This window comes from Mchenga conophoros, linkage group LG7, assembly GCF_057382185.1.
Source record: "Mchenga conophoros isolate Kocher_MC1m ecotype Shallow Benthic linkage group LG7, M_conophoros_male_GT1.1, whole genome shotgun sequence".
NCBI lineage: Eukaryota > Metazoa > Chordata > Actinopteri > Cichliformes > Cichlidae > Mchenga > Mchenga conophoros.
The window spans coordinates 58,653,599-58,669,360 of record NC_140532.1 but is presented as its reverse complement, the minus strand read 5'-3'; the positions used below and the strand labels follow the sequence as shown (position 1 = coordinate 58,669,360).

General features: G+C 40.2%; 1 protein-coding gene across 1 annotated transcript in view; it reads left to right on the top strand.

Annotated features, from left to right (window-relative positions):
• Positions 1-15,762, top strand: part of ddx56 (DEAD (Asp-Glu-Ala-Asp) box helicase 56) — a 22,771-nt gene extending 7,009 nt beyond the window's left edge. Inside the window, exons 4-15 of the mRNA XM_085280470.1 lie at positions 237-391; positions 4,135-4,305; positions 4,860-4,950; positions 5,763-6,004; positions 7,053-7,193; positions 8,079-8,192; positions 8,274-8,368; positions 9,014-9,087; positions 10,285-10,374; positions 10,461-10,566; positions 13,916-14,016; positions 15,502-15,762. Coding sequence (XP_085136596.1) covers positions 237-391; positions 4,135-4,305; positions 4,860-4,950; positions 5,763-6,004; positions 7,053-7,193; positions 8,079-8,192; positions 8,274-8,368; positions 9,014-9,087; positions 10,285-10,374; positions 10,461-10,566; positions 13,916-14,016; positions 15,502-15,585 — 1,464 coding nt within the window. The 3' untranslated portion in view covers positions 15,586-15,762. The remainder of the gene's footprint in view (positions 1-236; positions 392-4,134; positions 4,306-4,859; positions 4,951-5,762; positions 6,005-7,052; positions 7,194-8,078; positions 8,193-8,273; positions 8,369-9,013; positions 9,088-10,284; positions 10,375-10,460; positions 10,567-13,915; positions 14,017-15,501) is intronic.

Genomic DNA, 15,762 nt, shown 5'->3' with positions numbered 1-15,762 from the left:
GCAGATTCAAATGCTGAGTTTACACACTGTAGGTTGATATTACTTTCATCTTAGATGATCTCTGCACCTTAGAGAATGTGACTATCCAGATTTGGTTTTTTGTTTTTTATTGTTTAGTGTATAAAATTGAAAAAACAAAATGGTGTTCCCATTGCTTAGGATGATGTTTTCTGTTCTCCAGACAATTTGTTTTACTCCAGAGTTGTTTATTCACTGTTTGTTGTTTCTCCTGTTAGACTGTGCGTGAGCAAGATGTGAGGGCTCTGATTGTGGTGCCAACCAAAGAACTGGGTCACCAAGTTCAGATTATGATGAGACAGTTAACAGCGTACTGCTCCAGGGACGTCCGAGTGGCCGACATCTCTAGCAAGGTTGATCTGTCAACACAGAGGTCAGCACATTTCTTTCAGTCAGAAAGCTGAAGCGGTCTGTTCAAATAAAGTCTGTGTGGGAGACACTGGTCCACGTGGTCTGAATAGTTTTTATTTATCGTTTAACTTCACGGAAAGAGTACTCCACAGAAAAAAAACACAGTGACCTCAATATTGCTGTCATCAGGTTACTTTTGTTCTCACTTTGGTTCTGATTAGTGCCAACATGTATGGAACACGTCAGAAGATGGGTGCAGCTGTGTGTGGCTACAGTAATCTCTAAAACATTGTGGAGGCCTCGCCATGCTTTAGAGCTGCATTTCAGCCAGTGGTGTTTGGGATCATGTCAATACTGATGGAATTATGAATACAGTAAAGTAGAATTTGATCTATCATGGTACAATGCTACTGTAACGTCTGTATTTGATTTCATGGTACGGTCATTTTTTTAGTATTTTATTTATTAATTAATTTCTTTTTTTTTTTGTAAATCTGCAATCATTTTGCTAGTGAACAGTCCTCCTTGTTCTTTTGATTTTAATTGCTCTTACCCCTTCCTGTTTTATGCTTTGCTTGGGTTTATTGTTCTGTTGTGCATTTAGCAAGCTCAAAAGTCCCTGATTGTGTGATAAGAATCTAAAGACTTCAAGTGCCTGCATTTTTCCACAGTATTGCAGTTATATAATATTTTTAAATCCGCAAAGTGTAATTGTGGACTTCTGTTACGGCCCGGCTCTGCTAGGCGGCAGCGGACGTAACATAAACGAGCCCAGAGACCAAGGAGTTAGATAGGAAGACAAACATAAGGTTTATTAACACAACTGAAATCCGTTAGTGAAACAACTCACTAGGCAGCAGAGAAACTTTAAACAAACACCACGATTAATAACACCAGTAGAGCACTGCTCTACTAAACGTCTCGCAGGAGGCAACACAAAACACAGGCAAAAGGGAGGGACTCTCTGTACAGTCTGTTCAAATCAACAAGTCCCTCTTCGAATGAAGACTCCTCAGCCTTTTATACTATCCGTTAACTGCAGTCAGCTGTGTCACTTGTCATAACTGCAGACAGCTGTGTCACTTGTCCGTCGTACTCCAGGCTCCTGCGGCAGCCAATGGTGTGCGTAGTCTGACAGGCTCGGATCCGCATGAAGTTGGGGCGGGCATATGTCCGGGCCAGCCAATCCCCCGTGAGTCCTGGAGCACTGTAGCTTCCATGGAGGAAGGCGGGGCCACCTGAGGCCAGCGGCCGTAACACCCCTCCCCTTAAAATACCAACTATGTTGGGCTGACGCCAACGTTACAGAGCAAAAACAACAACAAAAGACAAAAGCAGTAAAACATGTTTACAAACGGGACAGACCGTCAGCTAAAACATTTTCAGTCCCCTTTTTGTGGTGGATACTTAAGTTGTATTCCTGCAACAACAGAGCCCAGCGCATAAGGCGCTGGTTGTGATTAAACATACGCGCCAGGAACACAAGTGGGTTGTGGTCTGTGTACACGACAAGAGGCAACATGCTGGACCCCAGGTACACGTGAAAGTGCTGAAGAGCCAACAACAAAGCCAGGGTCTCCTTTTCAATGGTGGAGTAGTTTAACTGATTTTTATTGAACTTGCGGGAAAAGTAACAAACGGGGTGGTTCAAACCCAGCAAGTCTTCTTGCAACAGCACTGCCCCAGCCCCGACAGCACTGGCATCAACCTCGAGTTTGAATGGTCGCGTCAAATCAGGTGCAGCTAACACAGGAGAATGGCAGAGGAGGGCTTTTGCACTCTCAAAAGCATCCTGACACTCACTCGACCAGCTAAACTCAACCTTTGGGCTGAGCAGGTCAGTCAATGGCTTTACTACAGAGGAGAAATTCTTACAAAAGTTCCTGTAGTAGCCCACCATCCCTAGAAACCGACGTAACTCACGCCTGGTGGTAGGCGTGGGAAACTGTTTAATCACTTCCACTTTGGCATCTATGGGCCGGACCTGTCCACGTCCCACCTCCCGGCCTAAGTACGTCACTGTAGCTTTGGCAAACTCACACTTAGCTAAGTTGAGAGTTAGAGTAGCTTGAGCCAAACGGTGAAATACCTGTTGTAACGTTTCCAAATGATCTTGCCATGTTTCAGTGTAAACTACTAGATCATCTAGGTAGGCACTGCAGTTGGACAGACCACGGAGGACTTTATTTACTAGCCTCTGGAAGGTGGCAGGAGCGTTACACATGCCGAAAGCCATGACTGTGTACTGTAAAAAATCATCGGGTGTAACAAAGGCAGCGATGTTAGAGGCACGTTCAGTTAAAGGGACCTGCCAGTAACCCTTAAGAAGATCTAACTTGGAGACATACTGAGCAGTCCCAATACTGTCTACACAATCCTCAACCCTTGGGAGAGGATGTGAGTCAGCCACAGTCACAGAGTTCACCTTCCGGAAGTCTGTAATAAAACGGGGCGAGCCATCTGGCTTAGACTCCACTATACAAGGCGAGCTCCAGGGGCTTTGACTGGGCTTCGCTAAACCATGTTGCAGCAGATAGTCAGCCTCCTGTTTCATGAGCACGCGCTTATGGGGGCTGGCTCGATAAGGATGCTGCTTAATAGGTTTAGCGCCCTGGACATCAATGTCATGCTCTAGCACCGTAGTGGCAGTTGGCACATCCCCGAATAAACAGGTGTATTCCCTAATTAAGGCAATTATGTCCTCTTGCTGCTCTGAAATCAGATGCTCAAGCAAACCCGGCAATGCTTTTAGCATTTCAGAGTTAGACAAACGGGGTCTAGAACAGGTGGGATAACATAGTTTTAACCCATCACCCCCATCCGCCCCTCCTTCCTCCAGGTGGCTTGAGGCTACAATAGGAACACAGAGCCCTGCAGGCTTTGGTGTTGACCGCGGATGGTACAGTTTCAACATGTTTACGTGACAGACACGTGTTTTGCGTCTGCGGTCGGGAGTGCAAATTACATAATCTGTCTCCCCTCTCTTTTCACAAACTTTAAATGGGCCACTATACCTAGTAGACAAGGCTGAGCCAGGGACAGGCAAGAGCACGAGAACCTGGTCACCCACCTGAAAGGTTCTTTTAACAGAAGCCTTATCATAATGGCGTTTCATCTTTCCCTGTGACGCGGCAAGGTGTTATCTTAGTCTTTTCAGTTTACGTTTCCCTGTCTCGTCAGTTCTGAGTTGCCCCAGCTGTGTTTCCCTCTTGTTGTCCATTTTCCTGATTGCTCCCTCTAGGTATTTAAACCCTGTGTTTCAGTGTGTCATGGTCGCGATCTTCCCCCCGTTGTAAATAGTTTGACGTCTTGTGTTTGGTGATGTAAATAAATGTCGTATCTTGCTTTAAATCTCGTTTTGGGATTATTTTAGTGGGGTTTTTTTTGTGTTTTTTTTCTTTATTTTTACTTTTTTTCGTGTTGCACTCCGGTTGCCTAGGCCGGGGTGTAACATATTTGTAAATCTGCAATCATTTTGCTAGTGAACAGTCCTCCTTGTTCTTTTGATTTTAATTGCTCTTACCCCTTCCTGTTTTATGCTTTGCTTGGGTTTATTGTTCTGTTGTGCATTTAGCAAGCTCAAAAGTCCCTGATTGTGTGATAAGAATCTAAAGACTTCAAGTGCCTGCATTTTTCCACAGTATTGCAGTTATATAATATTTTTAAATCCGCAAAGTGTAATTGTGGACTTCATAGATTAATAAAAAAGTCCGTGTTGTCAAATGAGGAGATGTATTTTAAATGATCACTTTTATGTGTGGACAGGCCCATTTTAATGGAGAAGCCGGATGTAGTTGTGGGGACGCCATCCCGTGTGCTTGCCCATCTCAACGCACAGAACCTGGTCCTGCGTTCTTCTCTTGAGATGCTGGTGGTAGACGAAGCCGACCTAATCTTCTCTTTTGGCTTTGAGTCTGACCTGAAGAACTTGTTGTGGTGAGAGTGTACAGATTTTCACCAGAGGGAACTCGCTTCATGCAAGCGTCTCCTGCTGCTGTTTGTTTTAAAATTTGCATTAGAAAGGTGGTGTTTTTGTTTGTTTTTAACGTCCGGGATTTAAATGAGAGATTCCCAGCCTGTTTTAGGTGAAAGTTGCATGAAACTTACATGTGTAATAGTGTTATAGGTTATAGCCTTCTTATGAATATGACACGAGCTAATAATGTTTTCAACTCATCCATTTTCCAAACTAATTTAAATGTAAGAGGCAAAGAAGAAAGAAGTCTCTTTTTTCACATCATAGTTTTCTTCTGTTCTTGTTCTTAAAATCTCAAACTTGGTAAAAAAAGAAATGAAGCAAAAATCTGTTTTAGATTGGAGCATCAGTCTTTTTCAAAGACCACCAAACATACTTTTCTTCCCTGCAGCCACAAGTTGCCTGTGTTTACATTTAGTTTGGCTTCAGTTGGGTTTAGGTTAGTTATTGTAGCCTTAATGTCAAATTTAACTGTTTTTTTTTATCTTTCTTTCTTTTCTTTTTTTTAAAACAGCCATTTACCAAATATCTACCAGTCTTTCCTGATGTCTGCTACATTTAATGAGGATGTCCAGAGCCTCAAGGAGCTGTTGCTGCACAATCCTGTAATGTCCCCTTAACACTCACTTGATCAAAGGTTTATTGTTTTCTATACAATTGAATGTTTAGATACATTATTAATAACATTTGAGTTACTTCCTGTCAAGTCAAATCAGCCCTGCCTTTCTCCTTCAGCCTCAGGTATCAACACAGATTTCTCCCAGAGACTCCCACTTACTGAATATATTTATTCAGTATTTATTATTAGATTTACTATTATTATATTTTTTCTTCCCTTAACCCCCAACCAGTAACAGCAAATGGCTATATAAATTTAACAGAACACAGTAATTGCACTTGGGTTGAGAACAAAAGAAAACAATCATACCGTTCATACCATAAATTTGTTTCTAACAAATTTATGGTATGAACGTGATTCAACCCAAATACTAGTAAGTTTGAGATACACACCTTCCCACCTGAGATGTGGCGGGGCATCATAGAAGCGAAGGTCAGTACAAGTTAGCAACTAGCCACCTGATTCGGACCAGAGTAAAAGAACTATAGTTGTGAAAACACTCTTAGCCTGCTATGTTTCTAATTAATACTGTACAGACTGAGACCAAGAGTTAATTTCACACAGTGTGAATTGATCATTGTTGTATTATCATTATCAGTGTTCTCTTCTGCATTGTGCAGTTAAAGACTTGCGCAAAGTAAATGAGTACAAAAAAACATAACTTTATTCTCTTGCGAAAACCTTAGTGAAGAATAAGAGTGAAGTTTAAGCTGCAGTCAGAGGTGATATGCAGGATGTGTTGATGTTTCTGGTTTTGTCTTGACCCACACATCCATTTTGGATATGGTGTTTTGTTAGGTGATACTGAAGCTTCAAGGATCCCAGCTCCCAGACAGCAGCCAGCTGCAGCAGTACAGCATCAAATGTGAGGAGGAGGACAAGTTTCTACTTGTGTACACACTGCTCAAGCTGTGCCTGGTTAAGGGGAAGACGTTATTGTTTGTGGGAACTGTGGACAGATGCTATAGACTCAAACTGTTTCTCGAACAGTTTGGCATTCCTGCCTGCGTCCTCAATTCTGAACTGCCGGTCCAGTCCAGGTGAGAGGAGAATTCACAGGACAGTGTTATATACATTTTCAGGTTTTTTTTTTCAACTTGGTTCTGTGTGGAAATATGAAGGTGTACAGTCACCTTATTCAGAGCACAACATTGGGCTATATACAGTGTAATTATTGAGTTTTCTCCTGATGTTGGACTGATGAACATGATGTTAAAAAGGCCAGAGTTCCTTTGTGACCATCTAGACTGTTGCAGTAAACTTTATTGGTCAATGACTCCCGTGAAGAGGGACAGTCAATTTCATTGATTTTATACGCAATGTGACAGTGCAGATGATTCTGTAATATTTCCTTAAATGATTAACATCAGAACCTGCATGAAACATGCGCTTTGAAGATCAGACTTTAGATCCCAAGATTGTGTAAAAAAAAATTAAAAGAATTGGGCTCAATAAGCATGCGAGTATCTGTGAGCACAGTAAAAGGAGTCCTTCAAATATTGCACTTTGCAGCCAATAGCTGCTCCAGCTCCACTAGCTTAGACTGCAGCTGATGGTCTTTGTTCTGCACCGTAGCCATGGGGAGCTCTGTGTAGCAGCACAAATCCAGTTTTGAACTCGCCACATTGTAAAATGCCCTGCATGTTTTGAAGAAAAGTTAGTACTGCAGTCTAAGTTGGTGAAATTAAGGTAAATTTACCTGTGGGTTAGGGTTGGAACCTCTGTTGATAAATAGCTGGATGACTTAAAGAACAAAAACTACCGTAATCAATAATCAGTCTAGACAGCAAAGTAACAACAAAGGATCACGTTTCAAGGCACTATTGGAGAGGCTTGTGTAGTGTTACACAGAATAGTCTGTCCACAAATATAAGTATCATAGTTTTGAACTATTAATGCATCTGTTTTAAGATTTTTGTTTATTTGCTTGTTTTCTTTTTAAGCGTCTTGTTAATTTGGACCCGACACGGCACATGACACCCACAATAGTAAAAGTATACTGTAGCAGGCAGTCATCCAGTATGTATGGTGCATTATTGATTCCTTTCTCTTCTCTCTGTATTTGTGTTTTGTATCACTCTGTTGCAGGTGTCACATCATTGCCCAGTTTAATCAGGGGTTTTATGACTACATCATCGCCTCAGATGAGCAGAGTCTGACTGATACAGCCGCTGCACCACAGACGACTGCAGGGAAAGAGAAGAAAAAGGCCCAAAAGAAGGGAGGAAAGTAAGTCAGACTATTGATTAACACTCAAATAAAAAATATTAGAGAGATAATATTCTGAAGCAGCACAAGATGGGGAAAAATGCCATAAGGGGGAAAACTAATGTTAGTAGAATACATTTTATGTGATGTTTCAGTAACCAGTTGGACTTTCTCAACAGTGTAAAACTACAGTTTATATTCTTAAGTATAGACAACAGTGAAGTTTTTTGGTGCTGGTTACCAGAAATGGTGCCCAGGGTTCGTACGGGTGCTTGAAATCCTAGAAATTGCTTAAATTTTAACATTGCCCTTTCGTGGTTTGAAAAGTGCTTGAATTTTGGATGTGGTGCTTAAAACTGCTTGAAACTATAACTGTCTTTCATTCACCACAAATACCTATCTGATTGGATAGTTCTTTTTTTCTCCTTCACATATAGAAATTAAATGAGTCACAAAGTCTAAAAGCAAAATTTCTCCGCCTGGGCTGCCTTGCCACTGTTCTCCATGCCTGTCTTACTGTACATGATGTTGTGAGTGCAAACACTTTAAAGGGGATAATTTAGGACTTTAACAATATTACAGACAGTAATATAGTCAAACAAAAGGCTCCAGTCTCTCCACGACCCTTATCAGGGTTAGCAGGAGAGGATGGATGGATAAATGGAAGCTTTCAGGTTGTTGGTCTTTATCAGTGGAAAAAGAGTTTGATGGTCAGTTGGATTGCTGAAGTTGAGATTTTACCATTTCAATAAATACATTTAAACCTTCTAAACAAGCTGTGTTTGCAGCCACATTGAAAAACCCACATTATGTGGCGTAACCCATGTCGTCAGATATTGGATGATAGAACCAGCCTATTAAAAATTGCATTTGGACACTGTATTGACTGTTTTGTTGTCTCTTTAGAGCTAAAGATAAAGAGTATGGAGTGTCAAGAGGTGTGGACTTCCAAAATGTTGCCAATGTAATTAACTTTGATTTCCCAAAAACTGCGGAATCGTATATTCATCGAGTTGGAAGGTATGTACAGTTTCTTTTAAAAAAATGACATGATAATCTTTACTAAAAATCAAACTCTGATGGCCACTTTTATTCTTGCAGAACGGCAAGAGCAGACAACCCGGGCACCGCTCTGTCATTTGTATCTCATACCGAGCTTGGTTTGCTGTCAGAGGTGGAGGAAGCTCTCACTGGGGGTAATGAAGATGTGTTTTGATCTAATTTTAGGCCTACACCTTTTACTGACTTTTTAATGTGAAAATTAAGTAAAAATGGAGTTGCAGAGAGATCCACTTGCATTAATATCATCATTATCATTATGACTGTTTCTGTGTTGATGACTGTAGCATGTTGTTTTTCATTTTACTTTAAACACAGTTAGGCTATGTTCACTTCACATGCGAAAAAGGCCCACATCTAGTTTTTCGCTGAATAAGTGAAATGGTAGACCGTTTCTCTAGTTAGTCAGCTTCACCTTCTACAGCTGCATCAGAGTTTGATGTGTCTCAGTGCTAAAATATTGAACCTCAGGGAGTAGTATACAGTGCTGTGAACAAGTACTTGCACCCTATATCTTTTTGCATATTTGTCACATTTGCATGTTTCACATTATTGAAGAAATTGATAACCAGACTAAACACAAACTGCAGTTTTTAATGTTTTGTTTTGTTGGAAACCTGGTGGAAGTATGGATTCTGCTGTCTACCAACAAGTGAAGGGAAGACAAATGTACAAAATAACTATGAAATCAGGATGGGTGCAAATACTTTTAGAGTGTAGCATGATATTTAAATGGAGTGAGATAATTTTTTGTAAATTGTTTTTATTCTGTTTGTGTTTAGATGAGACCAATTCTCCCCTCAAACCTTATGAATTTAAAATGGAGCAGATTGAAGGCTTCAGGTACAGATGCCGGGTGAGTATCCTCCTCCTCCTTTTGGAAGCTCAATTTAATTCCAAAAATGGCAAATTCCTCAACATTTGCTGATTGTTGGCATTAGTTAAGTCTATGGCTGAACAACAAATGGAAAAAACAAACAAACTTATAATCAGTTTTTCATATCAGCACAAGCCAGTATACTCTGTGCCAGTCCCTTCGCCCTTGTAAATGGGGAGCGTTCCTTCAGGAAGGGCATTTGGTGTAAAATCTTGGACAAATCAAACATACTGATCAAAAAAGATTTCCCTACCGATTGGTCAAGTTTTGACTCAACAATGACCACCTCTCTGGGCCAACAGGGTGTTAGTGTTGGCTGAAAAAAGAAATGGGAAAGGGGGAAGACATGTTAGGAGGCAACAAGAGAGAAGGAAAGGCAGGAGAAGGAGGCAGAGGATGAAGAGCGGAAAGATTTTTGGCTCAGTTGAAGGAGGGAGATGTGTGGGAGAGACAGCGGTGGACCTTCTGACCAAACTGTTTTAAAACAGTCTTGGAGAGTGAGACAGTGAGGCTAAAGAATGGAGAAAAAGTGTACTGGTAGGGATGAGACATATCACGAAGGTATGGGAACCCGTTGTTGAAGTTAGGCTAAGAAGGGAGGTGACAGTTAGTGAGCAGCAGTATTGCTTCATGCTGAGAAAGAGCACTACAGATACAATGTGTTGATGGAGTAGGTCAGAGAAGCCAGAAGCAGTTGCACTGTGTATTTGTGAATCTCGGTTAACAGATGAGGTTGGCAGGAATCCCTATGTTTGCAGATGACATTGTGATGTTAAGTGAGTGAAGTATACAGTCAGTAGAAGCATGACAGAAGGCAGGTGCGTGAATGGGAGGCAGCCGGGTAGAAAAATGCTAGAAATAAAGATGGTGATGAGTTCCTTGGTTGTTCATCGTTTGACCTTTGGACTGTGTCTGTTCAGTTGTCTTGTGTAGTAATGCCATCAGCTGAGTTTTCGAGCACATGATTGATTTGGTCCAGTGCTATTCTCATTGTGCCTTTTGTGATGTCTGTCAAATTTCAAGTTCTACTTTATGTTGACCATTTCTCATATTTCTTTTGATGGAAAGACGAGGAAAGATAACCATTTTTATCGTTTTATCGCCAAGTCCTAGCCCCTTTTTTTTCTTTTTTAAGTGTAATGTAAGGGGAATTGATTATTTTTAGTTTTTCTTTAGGACGCAATGCGCTCAGTGACAAAGCAGGCAGTGAAGGAGGCCAGACTAAAAGAGATCAAACAGGAGCTGCTCAATTCAGAAAAACTTAAGGTGAGAGATGATTTTTTTTTTCTAAAGACAGAGGAAGGCAGAAGTGTTTGAACACGTTTTGATTGCATGCTTGTGCTCTCACTCAGACATACTTTGAGGACAACCCCAGAGATCTGCAGCTACTCCGGCATGACAAAGACCTCCATCCTGCTGTTGTCAAACCTCACCTTAAGAATGTACCTGAGTATCTCAGTAAGTGTCTGATTATATATGAATATCACCCTAACCAAAATTTTCCATTAAGATATTTTTCCTGTTTATAATGTATATTGTTTATGCTAAAAAATATTGATCTTCTACTTCCATGATGCCATGTAGGTCTTGGCTAGTAAGGAGTGATTTGTGTGAAATAATTCATTTTTTTTGTTGAAAGTTTGACTCTAAATGCAATACTGAAAGAAACTATTACCCATGAGCACATCACATTAACAATTAGGTTTACATAGTGTTAGCTCAAATTTGGATAATTTCTTCTAAAATTCTGTTAGTTCATTTTTTATTGAAGGAAATTAACATTAACAGAACGTCATTTTTTTTTATTGTGAAAAATGTAATTGGGCGAGATAACTGAAAGTTGGAGTTAAGTTACAGTAGCATATTTTCAGAACTTACAGAGCTTAAGTTACACTGTGTAAAATTTCACCACTAGATTGCAAATTTCAGTCAAGTTGAGTTTTGTTTTCTTACGCCTCCCAATTCAGTTCAATAATCCTAGCCATAATGGTTGCTGTAGGACAAAAAAATGTTAATCAGCTGTCAATATGTGGTCAAATCTATTTACGCCGAAAGAATTCGATACAAATCCACGAGTCAGTCTGATGACAGTGATACTGAGTTACTGAAGAGATCTAAACTTTTCTGTCAGTAAGTGCTTCTGTTTGTCCTGCTGTTAGTCATTGTTTGTAAAACTGTCATATAATGTGACTGAGCAAACTATTCATCAGAGCAGAAAGTACATTTTTTAGGAAACTCGAACCTAACATTAGCTGGTATATTGCTAGCATATAATCAGCTATTGTTAACTGGCTTGTTGTTAGCTGTCTGGAGGTGGAATGGTCACATGTCTAATTTGGTTGACCATAAGCATTTGCAACAATATCAGGAATAAATAAGAATGTTTACATATGTTTTTGTATGTTAGAGGCCTGACTAAAGACTTCAGATGAGGAATGAGGTGAAAAGATGGCGTCTTATAATGATGCCTGTTGTGTTGTCTCTTCCCTTTGCATTTTTGCTTCTTTTGTGGAGACAGTTTCTCAAATGAAAAAAATATAAGAATGATCCTTCATATGTTGAGTGTGAAAGTCGACAGACAAATTAAAATTTGTCTCAGTGGCACGCAAATGCCTACGTGTTTCTTCTCTTCTGCCTTTGGTGTACTGCACATGTGGATCCTTCTCTGTCCACATACATAAAACGCAGTTAACGCAAAATGGCAAATCAGCCACTGTGTTCAAGATGGCAGGGCAAGTAGGGCTGCTCAATTAATCGAATTTTAATCACGATTACGATCTGGGCTTTCAACGATCATTCAATGACTGAGCCGATTATTAGCCCCTCCCTCATTTATCCGCGACACCTTAAAGGCCGGTGTTCCAGATCTACTGGCGTTTAGATCAACTGGCGTTGGTCGAACAGATGTGTGGCAGACTTGCGTTTCAGGAGCTGCTACCGACAAACCAGCAAAAAAAAACGCCAAATGTGTCATCTGTGACACTTGTGAGGTTGTTTCAAACACACTCCGTCAGTCTTGATGCTGTTGAACAACAAAATGTATAAAAATGTGGCGAGTTTACCTGGTGATATCCTCATGCGCGACGCGATCGCGAAAACAGCAAACAAGTAATACCACGGCGATGTTGTTCACAGGACAGCAAGAGTAAACGATCGGGAGACTCTTGTCGTCGTTATCGTTCCCCTCGCACGGTTTATTTCTCTGAATTCAGCGTTTTTGCTTCACAACTACAGCGTGCAGTTTACTTTGTGCACTAACATGGACTCGGGTCAACCAGCGCCACCTCTGGCCAAGTGCCACAGCCTACAGCCAGATCAACTTGTGACACACATCTGCACCACATTTGAATTCGTTTCATGCACAACACATTTCAGCAGCTCCTGAAACGCAAGTTTGCCACACATCTGTTCGACCAACGCCAGTTGATCTAAACGCCAGTAGATCTGGAACACCGGTCCGTGAAAATATTGTCGGGCATAAACCGGTCCGTGGCGCAAAAAAGGTTGGAGACCGCTGATTAAGAGGACCCGAGGGAAGCTCGGAAAGCTAAGCAGAAGTTATTTGGAGAGGAGAGAGTGACTGCCTTTGGTTGAAAAGAGAGGTTAAAAAAAACTTCAGTGGTGTTGCACACTATTTTATATTATTTTTTTAAAGTCATTGTTAACCCTTTAAAGCCGGTCAGAGCAGCACGCTCCGTTTTGCGTAACTATTTTTAAATCCCTGTAGAACCTGAACCGTGTAAGCTAGCGCAATAATTTGTTTTGCATATGAAACCGGAGGAGTTGTACTTACATCTTATGCCATCAGCTTGTCCTCGGTCACGGTTTCCTTCCACATAAAGCTTTGCAAAAATTGCATAAAAAGCGCTTGCAGGAACAAAAACATAATATTCCAGAAACACGCTTTGCCGATCCGATCAGCTGTTCGTAACACTTCCCACAGTGAAACAGACGTCAGCGCGAACTGTCGCATGTCCGCCATTTCCTGGCCGAAACCGGAAGTGACGTCATTTTCGCGGAAAATGTAGTTTTTTACTTGTAGGCCTTAAGGCCTTAAGACCAGTATAGGCTTATACTGGTCATGTTAGACTTTTCTGAATAGTTTCTGGGATGCTTAGAACTCGAATTGCACTGCTGGAAATAGTTTATTTTGATGCACCTGCTGTTTTCTTTGCAAATTTGCATCATAGGATTGTTTTTTCATTTTTCCTGCAGTATATAAAAATTGCTGTATCTCCAAAATAAAACTATGAAGACACTCAAAATAAATTTCCTGTTGTTGTAAACTATTTTTTGCAACTTTTTTGTATTTAAAGTTTTGAGGGATAAACCTCCAAGTAGAAATATATGTAAAAAAAAAACCCCAAAAACGATTTTCAATTTTTTTGTAGTTTATTGCACTTTTTTGCAATTAATGTAGTTACTATGGACTTAATGCATACATATTATTAAAATATGGGCTATAACAGTTGTATAGCAACTTGAAATGCTCCCACAAATGGCACTACAACATGTAAAAAAATAATATAAGCTCTGGCGGACTTGGTTCTGTAGTAGGTCTTAAAGGGTTAAATAAATATCGTCAAATAATCGAGATCTCAATTTCAGTGAAAATAATCGTGATTATCATTTTTGCCATAATCGAGCAGCCCTAAGGGCAAGCATGGTGGCTTTCTACTCCTAAGTATGTTTCATGGATTAATTTATTTTATAAGGATGCATCAGTGTGCTGGAAGATCTAATTACAATGTATCGATGTATATTTGAGTATGCAATTTTTTTTCATTTTCATTTCACTTTCCTGCAGTTCCTGAGGCACTGAAGGGCGTGGTACATCCACTGACAAGCAGAAGAAGGCGGAGAAAAGAGATACAGAGACCAGGAGGAGTCATCAAGAGCAGTTTTAAGGTGAGATTTGGTTGGAAGGGACACCAGATCTTTGATACGCCACAGATCTGTGTAATAGTTTGAATTCTGTTCCAGGTTTCACCTTTTTGGCATATTTTTTGTCATGTATTTTCTGTTTCACTGTGAAAACAAACTGTATATCTATTAGATTTTAGTTAAACAAAATCAGGCAATTTGAGTTGTGAGCGTTTGTACTATTTTCTTACTTCTAAATTTCAGTTCACTTTTACTTATAATGTACCAAATGAGAACAGTTGCTTCAAGGCATTTTATATTGTAAGGCAAACACCCTATGATAGTACAGAAGAAAACCCCAACAGTTGAACGACCCCCTGTGTGCAAACACTTGGTGACATTGGGAAGAAGGAGCTTCCTTTTAATAGGAAGAAACCTCTAACAGAAACAGGGAGGGGCAGACATCTACTGCAGCTGGCAGGATAAAAGACACAATCTGATAATAATGAATTATAATAGTCTAGCCTAGATGTAATAAATGCATGAACTAGTTTTGAGCATCACTCTTAGATGACACGTTTTATCAATTTTATTTATATTGATATTAGGGCTGCACGATTTTGCATAAAATGAGAATCACGATTTTTTTGGCTTAGAATTGAGATCACGATTCTCTCACGATTTTCTTTTCCAGTATAAATATTTATTGCACTTATTAACTGCACATCAACTTCGTAACAGTTGAGACTGAACATAAAAACAATAAATAAACATAAAAACAACAAATGTCTCACGTTTTGTTGTTGTACTGCTTGAAATTCCATCTCCACCGTTGCTCGGCGCTGCGTGTATAGAGCAGGTAGTGCAACAATAGAAAAATAGTTGCGGGACGGCACTGTGTAGCGTTTGTCTAGGGTGTTGATCATTTTCCTAAATCCCTCGTTTTGCACAGTGTTGATGGGAGCCATAATCTTTGGTCAGGTGATAAGTGATAGCCTCCGTAATTTCTTTGTGCCTGCGGGAGTTCGACGTGTATAGGGAAGCGCTGTATAAGGTTCCTGTTATTGGTGTTTGGGTGGTTGACGAAGACGGATTTTCTCCTGTCACTTTCTCATCATCCCTGACGTGCTCTCCGTTGTTTTTTCCCTGCTAATTTTAGCATCACACGGCACAGCTTCTGTATCACGTGGTATGAGGCTCCGCCCTTGTCATTTGTTGAACAGGAAGAGTGAGCGCTTGTTTTCATGCAGAGTACGTCCCGGATCAAAATGCGGTACAATCGTCGTCTTTTTTTTTTTTTTTTTTTTTTAAATCGTTGTCATTTGGAAATGAGATCGCACATAAGTATGAATTGAGATCGCGATTTTCTAACGATTAATCGTGCAGCCCTAATTGATATTAGTGAGATGCCATTTTATGTCTTTTACAAAGCTCACAATATAAAATGTATATTAAAACAAAAATGTCCAGTTAGTTTGATGAAATCACCCCCTTGTTCTGAGCTAATGTGTTCCCTTTTGGTTTTGGTAGAAGAACATCCGGGGGAAGAACCCACTGAAGAGTTTCCAGTACACTGGAGGGAAAAACAGAAAAGGCAAAGCGAGCCAGTCATAGCCGTTGGAACACACCTGAATGCGTTTGAGATGCAAATGTTATTACACTCATACACCAGTCTATTATATCTCATTAGCAATATCTGTTTTATTTGATCCATTGAATAATTAACTGTATACACAGTGCATTTGCTCTGTATAATTACACATGTTGGAATACATTTTTTGTCAAACAGTG